General features: G+C 45.3%; 1 protein-coding gene and 1 long non-coding RNA gene across 2 annotated transcripts in view; both read left to right on the top strand.

Annotated features, from left to right (window-relative positions):
* Positions 1–1,140: 1,140 nt before the first annotated feature.
* On the top strand, positions 1,141–19,224 carry LOC113973953. Its single transcript, XR_003536386.1, has 3 exons — positions 1,141–1,198; positions 1,284–1,476; positions 19,137–19,224. It is a non-coding gene; the product is annotated as an uncharacterized LOC113973953 (long non-coding RNA).
* Positions 19,225–20,164: 940 nt separating this feature from the next.
* TOGARAM2 (TOG array regulator of axonemal microtubules 2) overlaps positions 20,165–21,754 on the top strand; it is a 23,116-nt gene continuing 21,526 nt past the window's right edge. The window contains exons 1-3 of the mRNA XM_027696539.1: positions 20,165–20,246; positions 20,349–20,477; positions 21,230–21,511. Coding sequence (XP_027552340.1) covers positions 20,165–20,246; positions 20,349–20,477; positions 21,230–21,511 — 493 coding nt within the window. The remainder of the gene's footprint in view (positions 20,247–20,348; positions 20,478–21,229; positions 21,512–21,754) is intronic.

Raw genomic sequence — 21,754 nt, 5'->3', positions numbered from 1 at the left:
GCTAATTTATTCACAAACATTTAACCAAGGCTTGTTTTTCTAAACAAAGGAAATTGTGTCAATAGATACCGTTTTGCTTTAAAACTCCAGAGCTTTACCAGCCATTACCTGAACCACCAGCTAAGTTAAAATTTTTGGAAAGCATCTTGTCTCTTTAAATATTCAGTGGTAGAATTAAATAGGTGTGGAGAGAAGCAAAAGGCTTTTTTAAACAAAATGAACACAAACAGCTACATGGATAATATTCCTAGACTTAAGTATGAGTGTACTTAATGCACAGACCATACTTGTGTGGATTTTACTGGTTTATCCCTGACCAAAGAAGGCACATTTTGCAGCCATACACAAGATGTCCTACCAAGCTTTCACATCTCTCCTAGAACTGTAGGTTTTTTTGGAATTGCATGTCCTGTGTCCCATTACACTTCATAATTCTCCTCCAAGTATCTTTCCGGCCTGGTTCTGCTTAATTTGTGAAGTCTAATGAGATCATAGTCTGAGGTGAAAGTACTACAAGGCAAGCTGCCTGCACAAGTCAAGTATGTGCCAATCAAAATGTATTCAAGTGTCCTGCAAAACTGTAACTCTACCAAATTACAGGCCCAGTAGCTATATTTATCAGGAATGAAGTGAGAGTCTCTGGGAAGGACAGATAAACTTTGAGTCTCACCACCTGTGGCAGCTGATAAGTGACAGAATTAACAGTGAAGGTGTGTACCTGACACAAGCACCTGCCTCCCTCTGCACTGTTTGGTTTGGGTTAGTTTTTTTGGGCTGTGTTATTGGACTGGAGAAGCAGTGAACAAGGTAAGTCAGTGCAGCTGCATAGCCAGCAGCCACGTGGTTAAGGATGGTGAGAATATCCCCTGGATGGTCCTGAAGATTAACCTAGAGGTGGTTTGTCTTTCAGTCCCCATGCCAGGGACAGGTAGTCCCTTGGGATTTGTTTTGGTCATGATTAGTGCCATGTTGCCTTTACAGTTGAAATGCTGTGTGTGCTGTGACATGTATGGGAACTGCATCACCCCTCCAGAAGACAGAAGCAACTGATGTCACCTTCTGTGTTTTGCTGTCTTGAGGCAAGCAGTAGGTTGTGAATTCTTCTAGTGCAGCTTTGTGGGGCTGACACTTTCTTACCTCTGTTTAAGAAAGAAGACTGGCAAGCTGCCTGCCCTCCCCTGGGAGCATCATTCTCCAGGTTTGTTTGCACGCTGCTTGCCAAACCTCTAAAAAAAGGAACCAATCAGATAGCATTTGCCTAATGCATTAATGAATCTACTTAGGTGTCATCAAGTCTAATTTCATAGTGAGCTGTGACAGCTTAATGCCTCGGGACTGAACTGCTGAGAAGTTGCAGGCTGATGGATGGCTGGAGAAGTGCTGAAACCTGAGGACTTGACCATGCCATGTACCCCAGCCCAGGTTAGACTTCCCTGGATACTAATGGAGGCATATAAACAGAAAACAATCACAAAGGTAGGTCTCCCTCTTGTAATTCACGCAGCAAATGCGTTATTTGCTTTGTGGTTAATGCCCTTAATGCCCTTTACCAAAACAAACTTAGACTCCTTGGCTAGATGCATGGGAGTAGATTTTACCTGTTAGCATTTGAGTCACAGTTTCAAAAATAAATTTAAAGATGTAAATGCAGGATTATAATAGGCTTTGTTATTCCTAGCAAAATGCACATGAAAACTGGATTCAATGTATGCTAGCTCCTTCCCTGTCTCCTGTGGTGATGCACTGATGGCTCTGTAGCAGATACGTTTTATGTCTAAGGGCTGGTACACAAAATTCTGACACTTCTGAAACAGCAACCTGTAGCCAGTGGCACTGATCCTCAAAGAAACAGTCTGCTGCATGTCTCTTCACACTGTGAAGGCCACTCAGATGCTGAAATGACAGCAGCTGGGTTTTTGGCCAGCATGAGGAGGGTGCCACATTTTGGTCTGCCCCAGGCAAGGCTTTGAATGCTGTGTCAATCTAGATTGCAGGAGTGTGTGCAATTCTTGTGTGCACCGTGCCCCTTTCAGAGCTCTTGGGACCAGTTGAGATCACAGTGAGCCATTCCTTTGCTTTAAGAAAAAAATTGGCTGACAACTTCCTCTTGGAAGCTGTAGCTTTTCTAGGAAACTTTTAAAAATTCAAGTTTACAACAAAAGCACTACCCCAAAAATATATATATTTTAGTGGAAACTTAACAAGGCAAGCAAGTAAAAATGGGGGCTTGTGAGTTTTCTGGTTTCCTTCTGGTGTTTGCATGGCTTTGTCAAATGTTTCCGAACATCTCAACTACTGTTTGGATGAAAATTGTTCTGATCTTTTTTTCCTGTTCTGTGGAAAATAAAAGATCCCAACCAATCTATGTGTTTTGAGAAAAATTGTATTTTTATTGAAGAATATATTTCCAGTGAAGGTTTTTATTGCATCTTTTAAAAAATGCATAGACAACAGCCTACATAAACAAGCTTTATTCCATCTTTTAGTTTGTGTGCTGAAGTTTTTTTCCTTGACATTTAAAACTAATTACAGGTTTGCTGTTAGGAATTAATTAAGACCTAAACTGTAATCTCTTCTCATGGTTTCCTATGGTTAAAACCCTCCCCAAACAACAAAACAAACCCAAAACCAAAAAACTTGAGCATCCAGAATCAATCACTCCTTGGGTTTATTACAATTTCATGGTCAATGTTTGCACCACAGACCCAGAGATCTTTGGCAGTTGTAGAGAGGAAAAATGAACCTGCCTGAGCCTCCAGTGGAGCCTGTCACAGTATTAAGCTTGCCATTAGACTCAGATTTCAAGGACATCTCTTTGTTTAGATGCTGATATCACTACTGCTATATACAAGCAACGCAAGCCTCTACTGTCTTTCAGTAACTACTCCAAAATCATCAAATTCAGCATGAAGAAATTCCCCCATTTATACGTGGCAGCTCTTGATGCCTCACAGCAGAGCACAAAGCTATTCTCTGTGGGAAACTCATCTCTTAGTCCTCTCATTTCTTGAAAGGTAACATGTTCTGTAAAACGCCTCTCTAAAGTCTCAGAAAATGTTGTGAACAAGGTGATGGAATTTTATGTTCAGGAAAGATGGTGAAGTCCTGGCTTTGCTTTAAGATAATGGTGAAGCCGCCAACATAATGGCCCTCACTCAGATGAGGAATTGAATGACACAGCATGAGTAAGGTGTCTGAAAACAGATTTGTTTCCCTAGCAGCTGAAGCTATCACAGTGGTATCCAAAGTATCTAAGGACTGAGTGATGGGAAACCAGTGAATGTCAAGACTGAAAAACTTGTGTTTCTAAGTTCAGTGCCTCAGTTTCCCCCTGTGCAAAGAAGGGATGACCCTACTTGGCTATTTTACCGAAATGTTTTCTTATCTGTGGCTGAATACTGAGACTTTCTTGCAGGAAAATGTGTGGTAGAGGCAGTGTGTGCTGCTGAACTTCCCTTGTTTGTGAGGAAAACACTATAGAAAGGATCTCCAGCCTGAGCAGGCCTGCAGTGTAACTGGGCAAGACAGTCAGCAAGATGTGGGGAAGAATGTACTGTTGCAGCTGGAGTGCAGAGAGGATATGAGAGGGTACAAACAGCAAAATACAGCACCCTATTGAGCCTCTCACCCCTGTTCTTGGTGAGGCCATGTGGGATCTACTTTGCAGACCCTGAGGAGCGGGTGGCTTGGGGTCCACAGACAGGTTGACAGCCACCTGTAGTTCCGCATGACGTTTCAGTCCCTGCCTGCAAATTCTCCTTTTTTTGGCACTCACGGAGTCTCTTCTAAATGTACTGATGTTTCCATTACCTGCCTGCCTCTGGGTGCAGTCAGGAGGCCTAATTTTGCATGGAGCCTTTAATTGCTTCACGCTCTGCCAACAAGGGATTTATGGCATTTCAATGCACTAGTCATTTGCCTCTTTTTAGGAGCAAACTCATCGTACAAAAAGTTCAACACACAACTACCAGCTCAGTGAAAAAGAGCTGTCTGCTTAATGAGCTGTACCCAGGGTGCTGCCACCGCCTCAGAGCAGGCAGGCATGAAGCCATTCCTCCTCAGTTCTCCCACTCTGCCCACAGAATTCCACCATACTTCATTTCTGGCATCTGGTGTAAACCATTGCTTGGCTATTTTTCATTTGTTATTATCGTCTGCTGTGGACTAGTGACTGGAAATCATTTTCTACCCAAGACTGACAGGGATAATGTGATTCAGAAGAGGAGCTGTTTCTCAAAATGTCCACAAGGCTGGGCACACTGGCTGTTTGATTTCAATGGGGTCAGATTTGGTCCTCTAATTCCTAATATTTCCCCCTGCCATCCTCAGCAGGTTCAGTGAAGGGAAAAGAAGGCAGAATTACATCCTATAAAATTTTATTTCAAGAGCTTCAATATATATGATACAAACAAACAAACAAAAAAACCACAACAGCAAACCTACCACCCCTTTAATACACCTTAAATTCAGATAGTCAAACTTTTTCTCCACCATAGGCACAGAGTTTTGTTTAACATAGTGCAGGTGAAAAGGGAAATATATCCATATACCAGTGCAGTCTTCTCTATGAATTTATTGTGGTCTGTAAATACTAGGATTTTGGGGGGGCTCTTTTAAAGAAAAATCTACCAACCTGTGCCCATTTTTCCTTTCCGTAGTGCTCAGGCAGCTAATTTCTGCAGTTGTAGAGGATTTGAATTGAAAGTCATTAACAAGGAAATGGGATCCTTCCTCATTGAGTCTTGTCTCAGTGTTTGTTTTGTCATGACATCCTCCAGTACAGAAGGCTGAGGAAGAAGCTGTTACATCACTCTGTTTCAGACAGGCTGTTACCTGCATATGGGTCTGGATATCCTCCATCTTGCAGTATGTGCTTTGCCAAGCACTTATCAGGAATTGATGGAAGCTGAAGGTGTTTTTCAGGACCTCTTCAAAGTTGATGGCAGGTAAAACAAGCTGCAGGGCTAATTTCTCTTGCCTCTATCACCAGTTCAAGTCTCCATCACCTTCATTACGTGGATGTTTAATAGCCTGAACAAATCTTCTCATTTGCCAGCACTTTTACTTTTCCGTCCAAATGATTGCACCTTTTTCTCTTTCAGAAATGAGTTGAAGGAAAACTTTTTGAGCTGTTTATGAGACTTAAAGAAAGAGCTCTACTTCTCTGTGTCCCTTTAACCCCAACACATTCAGGGCCAGCCTCCATCTGATCTGTGCTGTGCTAAGGGAGTACTGAGGGGGCTTAGCAGGTCCAGCATTCCAAACACGGTTTGGTGACTGCCACCTGTTAGAAGATGTGGGAAAACATGAGCTTCTAAACATGCCTACCTTGCACCTTCATCTTTCATCTCCATGGTGATCTCTGTTACCATGAAGATATCTGTTCTTTCACAGGTTTTGAGGTTGTGTGTTCTCTCTGCTGGTAATCTTTGAGTCCTTCAAATTAGAAATGCAGTCCTGAAGCCTCAGCACTGATGAATGGTATTGAGAAGAAAAAAGGGGCTCTTGGGAAAAATGCAACTAATCTTTCTGTAAGAGCAGAGTGATTTTAAAGTCTGAGGAATGAACTCTGCATCACTGGGACTCAGTTCTAGGTCCTTGCCTTGGCTTTAATGTGGTGTCGTGGGAAAGCGTTTTATTTTCTGTGCAGCTTTGACGTTGTGCAGCTGCCTCCCTCTGTACAGTAGCTCGCTGAAGCACTTAAAAGCAAAGCATCAGGGCCTGTAGCCTTTCACTGAACCTGCACTTTGAGCAGCAGAGTGGGCATGGCAGGGCTGCAGTTAGAGCTGGGTGCTGCTCTGTGACAGTGGTCCTTGGTGCAGCGTTGGTGAGGCTCATGGAGTTTGCTTGCCCACTTAGGGGTGCAGCAGCCCAGGTCTGCCTCCAGCTGAACAGGAACCTGCTGACATCCATGAGACAGGGTATTCGGTAAAAACATAGCAGGTGGGCTCAGTTTTCAAAATTATTTGTGCTAAATTGTGGTAAATCTGTGGAGAAGACTTTGGCCTTTTTGTTCCTATCTAACCCTCAGGAATGTGAGGTGTGTTTGCATACACTAGGTTAGCAAATTACCTCAGTGGCCCTGTTTTTGACATGTCTGTATAAAAACCAAAGTCTTTTTTTTTTCTTGTTTCTCCTGTGTCCATCTGCTCTGGGACTTTGTGAAGAGTGTCCTCAGGTGACAAGTTGGGGTTTTTGTTTGTTTGTTTTTGATTTTGTTCTTCACCTCACTCTCCCTGTTATAGAAAAACATTCTATTTTGGTAAAGCAAATGACAGCAGACTTGTAGTGGACAGCAGGAGGTGGCAACTGGTTTCTCTGCATCCCCAGATGAGGTGTGGCTTCATGTGGCTGCTGACTCTTCAGGTAGCCAGAGCAAAAAGACAGTGAGATGATGTGCTTGGCAGCGAGCTAAAACCTGCAATTAGCCAATATGCACTTAACCAGATTAGCAGCATGGGGAACCAAGGGGCCTTAGTTTAGAACCACATGATCCTGAATGAATTAGGAGGCAAAGCACAGTGAGTGTTTGTGGTGGTCCAGCGCCCTGGATCACCAGAGGGTGTTAGAGGGGCTCTGGACAATCCTAAACTGGGCTGACCTTCTGCTGCCTCATGGAGGTCTCTGTTCCAGTTTGTGGGTCCTCACTGGGGACTGGTGCTGTGAGGTGCTTGTATCTGGCACATCTCATCCTTCTCCTCCAGGGCATGCTTACAGCTCAGAGCATATTTTCCTACATCCCTTTGTATCATGAGTTTTTTACAACCCTTACAGGAGTTAAAATATCCTCTATGACTCTCTATGATTTCCCAGGCATACAGCAATTTCTAGTCCCCTGCTATACTGAAGAAGCACTGGAAGTAGGCTTTTGTCTCATCAAAGTCTGGAAATGTGTCTGAGGTAGGTGGTACATAGATAGGTTTTCACTGCATAGAATTAGGGTTACTCAAAATGGAGATAATTCTATAATGCCATGGAAGAATTTGAGAAAAAGTATCAAATGTGCCATCCTGAAACTTACAGAAATAGTTGGAAAAAGCATATTTTCACAGATCACATCAATTTTGTGTAATCACCGTGTTCTCCATCAGAAAAATTTGGCAAGCTGTAGGCAAGATACTGTATCTATTGATCTGAAAGACCCTGATTCCCACATGTAAAGCTGTGAAAATGTTTATCTGGCAGCTCTTAATATAGTACCTCTGCTTTTTGACTTCTTTTTGAAAGGCCTCAGCATTTCAGCTGACCCAATCCCAGCTGTTATGCTGCCACAGACAGTTGTCACCAGAAAAGAAAACGGCTGGTCTCTTTGCAGTTTCTTTATGGAGGTCCTAAGAGAGTTTTGGAGTGCTCAATTTCCCAGTGTTTCTTAACACTGTGTATATCACCTCACTAAGAAATGTTAAGTGCCACTTGTGGCAATGAAAACTGCTGTGGGCTCTTTAGAGGGAAGATCCAATATAATTCTGAGTCCAATGTATTGATGCCATAATTTCCCCTGACCTCAGTGTTTCTGAGTCTTTGTGTTTATGCTTTAAAGTGTAAAGTGGTCGTTTCCTTTCCCATTTTCTTTCACGAGCTCTGTTTACAAAACACATCTCCTTTAAGCAAACTGAAACACTGTTTTCCTGAGATTTTTGTTTCAAGTATTGGCCTCAACACACAGTGGTGTGACAGTATTCCACAACAGTGCTCCCTGAGAATGTAGATGCTGAAGCACAGGTTTTTCTACCTTGCTGTGTTCTTCTATCTTAACAGATCCTCTCTGCTTGCCTTTCGTGGCATTGGGGTGCATACCCTGTACAACTCTCGTGCCACTCTTTGGATAATTTGATTTATTTTTCATCCCAGCACTCGGTGAAGGAAAGTTTGTAGAGGGTGGTACCTGTCTTCAAGTCCTCAGGACCCTGCTGATTAGGGGACAGTGTTTAAAGAATAAGGAAAAGCCAAGGAGTTCTGGATGCCCCTCAAGGCTGGGCAAAACAGAGGCATATATAGCAGTATCTGTATTCTTTTGTTTTCTGTCCAGCCTTTTTCTCTCTTTTCCTGTCCCTCGGAATTCAGAATTGATAAAAATGGACATTTTAAATAGAAAAAACCTTCATACCCACCTTTTCTCTATATTGGTATTTCAACTCATGTTAATTTTTATCAGCTGAGGAGGCTTTGGAGAACAGCTTGTACTTGTTACTGATAGTTGTGTCTTTCCTACTAGTCTACAAAGCTTCATTGGCATCTCCAGCACTAAATTAATAACCTGCTGCTGTTGGTCATGTAACCAGAAGGTCTGTTTGAGCTCTCTGGCTTCAGACCTGTCTGCTGGGCTCTAATTAACATTTGCACTGTGTGCTTGAGCTGTTTCCCTCACGGCCTCGGATGCCATGCATTATTGATGTCCCTTGCCCAATGCACAAACAAGGTTGCCATGGGAAAGCCCAAGGGCTCCCGATCCAGCAGAGGTTTCTGTGAACAGAAAACAAGCTGTCTGTGTGCCAGGAGGCTGCTGCAAAGGGCTGTGCTGCTCAGCAAGTGAAAGAAAGAGGAATAGCTGAACAGGTTTCTGGATACAGGCATGTAAGGTGACAAGATTTCCATCACTGCTGTGGAAAGGGGAAAAAGCCCTGCTTAGCCCTGTGCTCCTGCCTGTGATGCCCAGAGGCTTCAAAGCAGAGTGCAGAGGTTTAGCCAAATAAACCCTTGTTGAAAGTGGGGCCACGCTTCATGTCTATAGAAAGGGGATTTCAAGGCAATTTGTTTTGTTAACTTGTGAGGAATGACTGGACTGTTCTTTGCCTGGGTGGGGAATGGGACTGGTGAAAGTGTTTGAGGTGCTATGGATGGATGAGAGAGACGGACCCTGTAGCAAGGTTTATCCCATTGCTGTCTCAAGGAAGGACAAGATAGCCATCACCAGGTTGATTTCCAGGATGCATGTGAGCACATGGACACTGCTCCTTCCTCATGTAACATAATGTGTTATAACAGCTTGTGCAGGTGGCATAAGAGCACAGCCCTGTGTGTGATGCTGCTGGAGGTGAAGTAGGTGTGACCCAAGTCAGACTCAGGAGAGAAGGTACTCTGTTCCCTGAGGATAGCTGCAATTTTTTTCTTCCTTTCAGAAAGTATGAAATAAAACTTTGGGTCACCATTTTTAAGGCTAAGCATATAGCTTTCATTGGCTCTGTTCCATCACCTTCACTTTTACTGAGTCAAAAGAAAGAAGAGCAAGCAGGTGCTCGGGGAGAGAGGCTGGACATTAGATGCTCCTGGGTGGTCTTAGTCTGACCAGCTCTCCAATTTTGCTCTACTTTTGTCACTTTTGGTGATTTGATGAAAGTCACACTTTTCAGTGCTGCTATTTCTCTGTAAAAGTGCTCATTTTGAGACACCCAGGAGCTTAACTTTTTCACTAAAGATGAGCTGGCAGCTTGTTGCAGGCCCCTTAATTAAAGAGGAGGACCAAACACTGTACTGGGGAAAGTCCTATGAATAGCTACTGACATCACTATTCTATAGCAACATCTCCAGCTGATGTCTGTGGCAGCCGTGTTAGATGCATATACATATAAAGAAAATTTCCCCACTTTAAAGGGTTTATTGCCTTAGAAGAAAATATGGAGAAAGGTGAACAAGCAGCATTTCTGCTTTGCTGACAGGAGCTGGAGCAGGTTGACTCTTGCCTGCAACACAGCTGAAACTTAATTTTCTTTGTGTCTCCTAAGGTATAAAGCAGTGCTGAAGTCCGAGGGCAGTCTCCTACCTCTTCCTGGTAGCAAAAGGGAGAAGCTTTTCAGGAGAATCCTCCCGTTTGATGCAGGAGATGTCACATTTGGAGATCCATTTGCTGCAGTCAGCTCATTTTCTGCCATTCTGTGATATATAGGGTTATTTTCTCACATATCTGATTACTCAGCCTTGGAGAAGCTGAGAGAATTGTGTAGTTTAAGGTGACTCATTGTAAGGCTGAATCTTTTACTCCTACAGTGATGGTAGCAATGGGGTGGCTGCTTTTTACTAAGAGAGGTGACAGTCACCTTCCCAAACCACAAAAGGGTGTGTGTGCTGCCTTTGCTAGTTAGAGAAGGATTGCTAACTCCTGCAGAGGGGTTTTCTGTGGGCTTTTTGCCCCCTATAGGAACTGAATTATTGCTCATTTTTACAGCTAAAAAGTCCCTTTCCACTTTCCTGTTGACTTGCAGGTTGGATATAGTTGTTCAAGACTTAGTGTCTGAATTCCTTGTCTCATAGTAGTCGTGTGGACACCTCCATCCAAATAATTGTAAAGACATGGTCTGAGAGATTAACAGAGAACCTCATGTGAGCCCTTGCACCTCTGCAGGGAATTTCTCTTTTAATGTACATGAGTGTTTATAAAAACAGCCAGTAGTGACCTTGTTACGGAAGATTCCCAAACTAGACATGGAAATGATGAAATTATTATTATTTTTACATTTGAAAGTAGCTTTTGATTGAGCATAACAACAACAAAACGATGCACAATATTGCTGCTCTGCACTGCATATTGCACAATTATCCACAGCACAGGGAAGAGGCATAAAATATTTGTAATGGGGGTGGTAGAAAATTACAGTTTGGCAGCATTTAGTGGAGATCACAGAGACTGTGGCCATGCCATGTTGGAGGAATTAGTTCTCCTCCCAAACTTGCCTGAACGTGGTGCTTTCTGTAGGGCTGGTATGAATTTACACTGATCTAACCGAGGGGGGATCCAAGCTCACACTGGAACAATTTACCTTGCAGAGATGTTATCAAATATTGCAGTGAAAAGGGTGGAAGCCTCCTCCTCCCTTTTCTCAGTTTCCAGCAGATGTACACTTTGCTGTTTGCTTGCACGCTGTAGAAAGCTTTAGGATGATCTTTGCACAGGGACCACGAGCAGGCAGTGAGGGACTGGGAGTGTGTCACCGCTTGGTGTGTGCCCCTGACTGAAGGTCTGGGTCCTGTTGAGGTCCCTCGGGTGCTTGTGGCTGCAGCACAAGATATTCCTTGCATCTCAAGATTTCTTCAGAGAAGTTGTTGCTATGCAGCCTTGTTTATTCCTGGTACTTGACACTGTTCACCTGCAGAGCTCAAACACCTGGAAGGGGGAGCCTGCTGTCCTGCTGGAGAAGGGGTCTGGCTTGACAAATGTCTATCCCTGCTTCCAGTTTGGGAAGCACAGGGTCTGGAGCAGAAGAATTCCTTGCTCCCTTGTGGGAGGCAACCTGCTTTATAGCTCCTGGAAGGATTACAAGCTTAACAACGTGGAGCTGGATTTCCAAAGTGAAGGACACGCGTGAAGGAGGTTGGTGGACAGCCCTGTCTTGTGTGCTGTTGCTTTCTCAGCAAGGTGGTGCTCTGGCAGGGGCTGGTAAGAGCCAGGCGTTGGGATTGCTTTTGCTGTGCTCTGGTGGAGGTTTCTTGATGCAAGCATCTCTCCCAGAAAGCAATAAAATCTGGGAGAAAGATTCGATGATTCTTCCTTTTATCTTTCTCTTTTCAAAAAGTCTTTAAAGCTGCAGGAGGGAAGCTTCTGCTGCGTGACTCCAGCTGTGTGCCTGGGAGTTTAGGTGTCACTAAAAGAGACACAGCCCTCAGAGGTGTGGAAGAAGATCGGTGCTTAGGGTGGTGGATGAAAGGAGGGGAGAGGAGGACAGGCAGGAGCTGCAGAGCAGACAGGGTTGCTTATTGACAGGGAAGCTTCTTTTCATAAGAAAAGCAACAGCCTGGCTCCTGCCACACCATGGGAGGCAGAGCAAGTGCTCCTACCTCAGCTCAGGTACTGCCCTTGGGCTCCCAAGGCTCCCTTTGCCGCTGTGTGAGGGCAAACGGGCAAGTCCCAGCTCACCTCCTGCTCAAAGCCCCTTGTTCTGAATGGAGTCAAAAAGCAAAAATTCCACCTTTGTCCTTCCCGGGTTCACACTGTTATTTTCCAGGTAGCATCAATGGAGTCCTAACCCAAATCAAGTTTCTGTATTGACCTCTGCTGGGATTTAGATCAGTGTTATTTGGCTCCTGGGCTAATCCCTGCAGGATAGTGAAGTCTGCTCTTGCCAATGGTTTAAACTACTGTGTTTCACTAAACTTAACATTGGTGCCTCACTTCAAAGGATATAGGGGATAAGTGGAATTACTTTACTCCAAGCAAGGAGAGAAGAAGTGAACTTTAGTGAGCTTACAGGTTTTTTGATACATAAATGCCTGGTCTCAAAGCGCTCTCATTCTGATGAAAAACTTGCCTGCAGGCTAGCCTCTGTTTTCAAATGGTTTATTACTAACACTATGAATCTCTGCAAATTTGATCTGGGAAAGATGTAGTAGGGTAAGGAGGGAAGATCTGCACTCTAACACATCTTGTATTTTTTTTGTGGTGTGGAGATGCCAGTCTACCACAACAGCAGAGGGAGGACAAACCAAACTCTCTGAAGGATTGAGATGCAGGGACTCTGCTCTTTAACAGGGTTGTTTGCAGGTTCCTTTCCCCCTCTGTTTCTATCTCTCTCTGGAGAGAGTGCTTTTGCTTTACTTATTTTTCTTCCTCTTTCTTCCTAGCAATATCCATACTCCCTCACCCCTAACAATTTAGCAAGCTGGGGCTCTGCTGCAGAGACTGCTGCTCTAATGACAATGGTAGCTGCTCATATTTCTGGATTATCTGTCACCCCAGGGCCTTTGAAAGCTTTGCAAAGCTTCCAATCATCATTTGCATTTTCAGTTGGAGATAGTGCCCTGTAAGAAACTAAAGCTCACTTACTCAAAATCTGTGGCCTGTAGAGGTCCTAAACATTTTTCTGGCCCTAAGATTTATATTTCTCTGCAGGCCAGGCAATGAATTGGCAGCAGAGTTGGCCCTGCTTCTGCAGACTTCCACTTTTCATTCCCTTCTTTGACTGTGTTCACTTTTGGACAATGGAAGTGATGGCATTTGGGAAATAAATGGTGTTTTCTGTCAGGTCAGTGAGCCAAACCATCACAAGATTTTGTCAGCCTGCTCCAATGCGTGGCACGTTCACATCTGGAGGCTCTTTTTTGTCTTCCTTCCTGTAATTATTTCAGTTTGCTGCAGGGACAGCCTATTACTCCTTTACCTCTTAGTGGCTTCTGGCTCACCCAGGGCAGATGCTGCCAGCTGGCAGGTATTGGAAAATAGATGTTTGTCCTGCATTGGGTCCTCTGGGCACCATGGTGTGGGGCTCTCAGCATCCAGTCAGGTGCAAGACAGCCTCTGCAGGCATCAGCCTGTGAACACTTAGGCACTCTAGGGATTTAAATGCCTGTGGAGTTATGTGATACCTTGTAGGTTAGGTGAATGGAGACTTTAAATATTTCAGTGATGCCTGAATGGCGGACCTAGGCCCTGAAAAAGACAGAGGTGCTCAAATACTGTAAAGACTGGGCAATAAATTCTGAGCAGTGGGAACTGTTGTATTTCAAGGTTCCTACAGCTCTAAGAACAGTACTGGGACTTGAGTGGAAGAGATAAAAGAGGAATAAAATGAACAATTAAACTGGTCGCTTTATAGGATATGCTCCTGCTTTTGCATGTCAGCCCTGTACCTCATGCTCCCCATGCTTGTTACTCATCATGAAAAATTTCAATACCAAAGTCATATCCTATGTTGCATCTGAATGAAATTGCTTCAGATCAGTGAGAATTTTCCTGTCAGGAATAGGAAGAAACCCCTAGGATGCTCGCTTGGAATTATCTTGCATTTCTGTTTGTGAAAACCTTCCATAGTTAGAGTGCTTGGAGCTGGCTTGGACCTTTATGAAAGATGTATGGAACAGTATGCAGGGCTCTGGCAGGAGAAAACTACTGGCCAGGGATCATATCTTAGTAGCCCTCTGGGATGGCTTCACACAGCAGTATGGGGTGGGAGACCACTCTCCCCAAGGCTGCTGAGAGGAAGGTACTGAGGAAGACGAGCCTGACATTTCTAAGGAAAATTCTTTTACAACAAACCAACATGAGTCAACAAACAGCTGACCTAATATTTCAAGACATGGGCCAAACGGGAAACCTTTCAGTGCTTTCGGTCAAGGCTGGGTTATGCTCGAGGCAAAGGTGTGTCAGTGTACTTGGCTTCTTCTCTCCTCATTGTCTCTGGCCCACAGCTCCAACAGAAACCATCACAGCACTCAGGGGGAGCAAAGTTGTGTACAGTAATCAAATAACTGTGGTGTCCAGCACTACACCTCATTAGATCTGGAATGAGGAATTGTTCAAGTGGTTTTTGAAGGAGCTAGCGAGGTTTGGCATTCAGATCAGCTTATTCCTAACTTTTCATTTGCTGCCCTGGGTAAGCTGCTGCTTGTGGTAACTCTTGTTTCACAGCTGAGCAACCCTGCTCTGCTGAAGAACAGCCATTGCAGGAGCTTTTGATAGGGGCATTGAACCTTTCAGATTTTCCATATAAAAGCTGAGGCAGAACTTGTAATAAGAGCATTGTGTGGGCGATGCTTTTAACATTACATCTTTTATCGGTACTCCTTGCCATGCACAGTAAATATTTGAGGAAGCAAGTTTTGCTGCTTCAGAAACTCCTCAAAACAGTAAATTCAGCTGTAAGAGAAAATTGGTTTTGGATGTGTAATCTCACTTGTATTCTTTGTGCAGAAAAATACAGGAGCACTTCTTGTAAGCTGAGTGTCTAACCTAAGCGACTTTGACACCAAGAACTTGGGAAAGTGGGGAGAGATGCAATTAGTAGCACAAGGATCTGCACTGTGATTCTCCTGCAGGCCTGGGGAAACTGCCCAGTTCCACAGGGAGATGGCTTTTTTCTCTGTATAAAACCTTTATGCCACAGGTGCATTATGACCCTGTAAGGTGGTCAAAAAAGCCCCAAACAACTGTCATCACTCCAATTTAATTTTACTCCTTAATTTTACCCCAACAAGCCTTTGGTGAGATACTAGGTTCAACCTCCACAGTAGCTCCAGTCCTGAGGGGCTCTGTAGGGTTGTTGGCATCAGCACGTTTCACATAATGATACTGTATTTTTACTGCACTGGGAAGGCAGCTTGTTGATTGGGAAAGAAAGTAATGGTAGCATTAAATAGTCTCCATTTTCATTTACTGGGTGCTAATGATCCCAAGAAGCTGAAAAATTCCAGAGGATGCATTTCCTTTTGATTAACCCAGCAGAAGGATGACAAGGAGTGTAGTTACTGTCTGGTGAAACATCACCAGGGCCTGGAGCTGTTAAAATGCAGCTGTGTTCGTTTTCCCTCTTCAGAAAGTCATTTTGTAACACCTTTTTTCACTCAGCAGTGAATGACTGCCACTGGTCTCCACGGTACTGAGAATGGCACCAGCTTGTTTTCCATGCTCCGACAGCAGTGGCAGAAGATGAATCCTGCACACCCAGAGCTCTCCCAGGCTGCAGGCAGATTGCTTTGCTGGTCTCATTCCAGTTGCAGTGGTTTCAGTGCAAGGGAGAAAGGGGTGGCTTTACATTCAGGATTTTCCATATCACGTACCTGGCCTTAAATAGGATCTATGTCCTGAATTTCGGCAATTAAGCCTTTGGGGACCACAAAGACAGTGCCATAAGTAATGCCCTTTCTGGTTACACTTCATAGCATGCTAGTTTGGCAGAACAGCCTTGCCAAGGAACAAAATTGAGCCGTGGAGAAGCCTGGCTTTGTGTTATAGGAAAGTCCATGGCAGAGGCAGCTTCTATCCAAGCTACAGGACACACTGACTTTCTCTTGGGCATTTTTAATACCTTAAGCAATGGGGCATGGTCAGATTCATCTAGGGAGTGATCTTAACCAGACAAAAATGCCATTGATGTGTTTCTTAGATATTATTCCTATGCAATGAGCCCTAGGAAAATATGCCTGAATCCCTGCTTTATGTGCTAGTCCCACAGAGAGCTTTGGCTGGAACACAGGGAAAACTGAGAGTTCATCATCTTTGGAAAAAGGCACAGGCAATTCACAACTATAAGGATGTTGTGAGGTTATCCAGGGACAAAATTAGAAGGAACAAAGCTCAAGTTTTATCTGGCTACTGGAGTGAAATCATAAAATCATAGAACAGCTTGAATTGGAAGGGACCTTAAAGATCACCTAGTTCCAACTCCCTGGTTGTTGGCAGGGACACCTTCCCGTAGACCAGGTTGCTCAGGGCCCCATACAACCTGGCCTTGAACCCTTCCAGGGATGGGGCATCCACAACTTCTCTGGGCAACCTGTGCCAGTGCCTCACCACCTTCACAGTAAAGAATTTCTTTGTAGAAACTTGTAAAAAACAATAAAAATATTCATGTAAATATATCAGCAACAAAAGGAGGGCTAAGGAGAATCTCCATCCTTTATTGGACATGAGAGGAAATATAGGACAAAAGATGAGGAAAAGACTGAGATACTTAATGCCTTCTTTGCCTCAGTCTTTAAAAGTAACACCAATTGTCCTCCAGATACCTGGGCCCCTGAGCTGGAAAACAGGGATGAGGAGCAGAAGGAAGCCCCCATAATCCAAGGGGAAATGGTCAGTGACCTGCTACACCACTTAGACACATGCAAGTCAATGAGGCCAGATGGGGTCCACCCAAGGGTACTGAGGGAGCTGGCAGGAGAGGTCATCAAACCACTTTCAATCATTTATCATCAGTTCTGGTTAACTGGGGAGGTTCCAGGTGACTGGAAGTTAGCAGCTGTGATTCCCGTCTACAAGAAAGGTCAGAAGGAGGATCTGAGGAACTACAGGTCTGTCAGCCTGACCTCAGTGCCAGGGAAGGTCATGGAGCAGATCACCTTGAGTGCCATCACACAGCACATGCAGGACAAGTAGGGCATCAGACTCAGCCAACATGAGTAGGCAGGTCCTGCTTGACCAACCTGATCTCCTTCTATCATAAGGTGACCCTCTCAGTGGATGAGAGAAAGGCTGAGGATGCTGTCTACCTAAACTTTAGTAAAGCCTTTGACACCATTTCCCACAGCACCCTCCCAGAGAAACTGGCTGCTCATGGCTTGGATGTGCACACTCTCCCCTGGGTAAAAAACTGTCTGGATGGACAGGCCCAGAGAGTGGTGGTGATGAATGGAGTTAAATCCATCTGGCAACTGGTCACAAATGGTGTTCCCTGGGGCCAGTTGGCGCCAGTCATATTTAATATCTTTATCAGTGGTCTGGACAAGGGGATCAAGGGCACCCTCAGTCAGTTTGCAGGTGACACCAGGCTGGGCAAGAGAGTACTGGAGGGTAGAAAGAGTCCTTGTTTTCAAGTATGCAGTCTCAAATAGACCTACATTTGTGTTTTTAAGGTATTTAGTGCCTGCCTTCCCTTGAAAGTAATGGGAATCAGGCTCTATGAGCCCTCCAAGCACTTTCAGTCCTTGACCTTAAGCTATGTCTGTGAATTTAGGTGCTCTTGACAAGAAAGTTTGGACCAGAGGATCCTTGAGGTCCTCTTCCAACTTGGTATTCTATGATTTATCTAAGCTAATAAAAAAGATGAAAGCCAGAAGTGGGTTAACTGTCTCAGCTGACTTCAGCCTTTCTGCAAACACTACCTTTACTCCAGATGAACACTTTGACAGCTTTTGAGCTGAATTAAATCACTTAGGTGGGGGGTAGAACATTACAAGGCCTTGCTGTAATATGAACAATTTCCATTGAAATTTGTTTAAGGATACCATTTTATCTGACTGTAAGTTTGATTGTCAAGATTGTTAGTAGGGTACCTAAGGCCTTGTACAGGCATTCTTTGTTATTTGTTTTAAGCTTACAGAACACAGTAAAAGAGATCTGCCTTTCCCTTTTCCATTGAGTGCAGAGGCGTTTTTCCTTTTGTAATAATTTAACTGAACTGTGTCTGTGATTGATTCTTCCAGCCTCACTCAGCTGCCATGTGGTAGTCACTGTGTTTGCAGAGCTTAGAGGCACCTATGAGTGGATTTTCAAAAGTGGTTCTGTTTGGCATCCTTCAGAACTCACATCTACAGGGATTTTACTGCTGCCTTGCCATCCTGACCTCTTGTCCTAAAATATGCTCTGCAAAATCCCCTCTTACCTCTTACTTAGGCCATAAGGAATGGGCTAATATGTTTAAGGAAGCCCAGTATGGCAACTGAAGTCTCTGTCAGAAGTAGTTTTGAAGCAAAAGCAACCAAACCAGCAAAGAGATGGTCTGCAGGGACTGAAGCTGAACATTGTCACATTTTGCTGTAGCACTAACATGAAGGGCTAAGCACAAACTTTCTTTGCCCTCATACACCCTGCATGCTATAGCACCGTCTACAACTCCAGTAGTCCTTTGGGATATGTGCTTGCTGATGTGAGCACGGCAGGAAGCTTCTGGGTGCTGCCATCCATAATTATGAGTTGTGCTGTAGTTTCAGGCTTTCTGAGGTGCTGCAAGTGCTAGAGGTACCTCAGCAACATGATAAATGCAGGCAATTTATCTACAACAGCACTTGTTTCAACTGCTTTTCTCCTTCCTTTCCCAGTGGGTGGCAGATTTGGAAGTATTTGTCTTGTGGTTTGAATTGTGGCTCAGAATTACTCATAGGTGTGTTGTAAAATCTTATCTATGCCTTTCCACAGTAAAAAATCTTGCAAACTAGTGGGAAGTGCTAGAGATAGGGGTTACACACCAGTCTCCAGTATCATTAGCCTAGTGCTCCTGCTTAAATCCAGATAGGTCTGTATTGAAAAGGAGCAAACTATTCTAACCCTCTTTTTTTTTTTTTTTGGTAGCTTTTGGGGCAAGTCCTGTATGATGTTACAGCTCGTTGTTATCAAACGTATGGAGTGGTGCTCCTGCTGCAGTGGCAGCCCTGAGTTCAGTGGGAACAACTCTGAGGCACTGTCCCAGATCCAACAGCAAGTGGGTGCGGTGAGAGACTTGCCTCCGCTGCCATGCCCAAACAGCCGTGGGGAAAGCAGCTGCTGGAGTAGAGATGTGCTTCCCCCATGCTGCTGACAGCAGTCTTTCTCCAGCATTTGGACTTTATGGCCGTAATTTTGACAGAATGTGGAAAACACATAGCTTGAACATCTTTTTATGTTGCTCTAACACCACCTGACTCGAGCAGTTCGGTATGCAGGACCCCCTGTAGGCAGGGCCATGCCAGGGATTGGTGGCTGTCACTTGCACTAGCAGTGTTATTTTTCCATGTAGGCTCCTGATGCTGCAGGGAAACGCACCGGCAGCTGTGTCAGGCCCAGCGACAGCAGCACCTCGGGTAGATTCTCATCTGCCAAGAGCCTGTGACCCCCTCTGCCCTCACCATGGCAGCGCAAGGTGATTTTGCCGCAGGTAGAGGGCTGCAGCAGAAGGGAGACTTCTTCAGCCAGGACTTCTTGAAATTTCGTTCCTGCAGCCTTTGCCTGGAGGATGTTTGCCCGCAGCGATGGTGCCGATGGCCAGGAATACTGCTGGGCTCAGGGAGACAGAGCATGTACAAAAGCTGCATTCAAAGTGTTGATCGCGAGACCCGGGAGACGCTGGCAAGTGCAGCAGCAGCTATTCCTCATGCTATGCAAGTGAGAGCCCAGTCTTGGAGGCTGGGGAATAGGGAAGAGATTGGCCAGGACAAGGGACAGGGAAATATGCTGTGTATAAGTTTGAATTTTCAGGAACAGCCAAGATCAGAAATTTTTTGATGCAGATCATGTTTATGTTGTGTTTGGGTGCCTCTGCAGTAGAGAAAACAGGGAATAAATCCGTGTCACAATGAAGGAGAACATTTGGATGGTCAGTTTGCACCCTACAGATACATTAATCATATAGGCCCACTGAATACTGGGAACATCAAAAGCAGAGTGCAAAGCTTCTTTTAATTATAACACCTGCTCGTTTCCCAGCACTTCCTTTGCAGTTAAGAGAAATAATAATAATAATAAAACAAACAAAAAACAAACAACAACCAAACAAATAAACAAAAACCCCCAACCCCCCCAAACCTGACAAAACCCAACCCAGACTTGAGTGGGAATTACAGAGGCAAAGGGCTGGAAAACTAGCTTTGGAAAGCATCTGCTTCCTAGACAGTGTCAAACTCTCGAGCCCTGCCCGGCGAGGCGCAGGGCTGCCTGCCCTTGGGAAGGGGGTGGTGTCGGGGATGGGGTAGGGGGTGGGATGGGGATGGGAAGGGGACAGAATGGGGGGGGGGGGGGGGGGAGGGATGGGCTGGGAATGTCGCGGGTATGCAAATGACCGAACGTTGCGCGGCCCGCGGGACCGAACGCGGGTGCGTCACAGGGGCAGCCCCGCGCAGAGGGTGTGCAGGTGAGGGGGGCACGGACCATGGCGGGAGGAGACGTGCCTGGCTTGGTCCCTCCCTGTCCGCTGCCGGGAGTTGGAGTCACCCGTCCTGTCCTTATTTTTAAGCTAGGTGCCAAGCCCCCGCTGCTGCCTCCGCTGGGAGCGTTCTCAAACCCAAACGCAGGCACAGAGCTCTGCAGGGCGGAAGCGTCGGTCCGAACATACGGTTTGGTGGCAACGGACGGACCACTGAAGGTGAGGATAGAAAGGAGCCGAGCATGCAGTGGTGGCCTCAGCCAAATGAAAAAAAAAAGCCCAAAAACCCCAAACCCACCAGATTTCAGGGAGAAATGGGCCGTGGATGTCAGTGCTGGCTCTGTGTCACAGTAGGTGGCTGACAGCTACAAGATGATCCTCCAGGCATGCACATGGCATCACATCTTTCTATCATTAGTTCATTATGCTTCCTCCTTTTCAACAGTAGCCAAATCACTAGTACTGCCAGCCAGGACAGGGACTGTGGCTCAGCTGGCCACAAATGGGACATGGTAATGATACGTAAGGTCTGTTTCTATCTTTGCTATCATTGTCTGGTCTCGCTGTAGGTAAATTTCCTGTTCTTCTTCTGCTTGCTCATCATATCAGACCTTGAAGATGGTATGGTGCTGTAAAAACACCAGCAAGGTCTGCCCACTTGCTGAGATATCTTTCTGGTTTCCAGAAATAGCAGTAGCACCATGTAGGTATTTACTGGTAGCCTTCACAGAGGCCAAGTCTCAAATGGGAATCTTTTTTCCCCCCTTACCAGTGGAGCCTTCCATCTCTCTCTCCTGGCTTGCTAGCTCAGTCCTGTTCAGAGGAATTAGGCTGATGCTAGTTGCATGAAAAACTAGAAACAAACTGATCTCCTAAGTGATTCAAAAAACCCTTGAATATCTCACTCATTAGATGGGTTGATTGTAAAGGTGTGAGGTCAACTCACTTCCTCCCTTTTACCTGGTCTACAGCCTCTTCTCAGTCCATGTTAAAAACCCCGATGAAGAAGCGAAGGGGTTTATGGTGTGTGGCAAAACCTGGGAAACCTCCATACCCAAGTGCCCTCGCTCCCCTGTTTGGCTTCAAGGCTGGTGTGTGGAACCTCGGCACTGGCAATGGAGGTCACCGCTCCCACCTCGCTCACGGGGCCCTGACCCAGGAGCCCCGAGAGAGGGAGATGAGCAGCGCTGCCCCCACAACCACTCCTGGCCAGGACAAGGGGAAGACTGAGCATCTGGTAGCCTCACAAAGAGGTAAGGCGGGAACTGTCCCTCTGTGTGGTGGGAGGAAGGGTCTTTTCCCATCCTAGAGAGCCTGTGCACATTCCCAGTGAACAGTTCTCCCCTGCACGTGCCCCCCTGCAGTAACCTGTCCTGCCAGGTTGTTCCTCTGGTAGCTCTGTGGAAGTGGGTCAGAGTTGTCCACTGGCCTGCTTGGGGTGGCTGCCAACATGAGCATGTTTCCCCGTGCAATTGTTTTGAAGTTTCCAAGAAATC

Source organism: Neopelma chrysocephalum, unplaced genomic scaffold (genome assembly GCF_003984885.1).
Source record: "Neopelma chrysocephalum unplaced genomic scaffold, ASM398488v2 Primary Assembly neopelma1_108, whole genome shotgun sequence".
NCBI lineage: Eukaryota > Metazoa > Chordata > Aves > Passeriformes > Pipridae > Neopelma > Neopelma chrysocephalum.
Note: the sequence above shows the minus strand (reverse complement) of the source record. Positions and strands in the feature narration are given on the sequence as shown.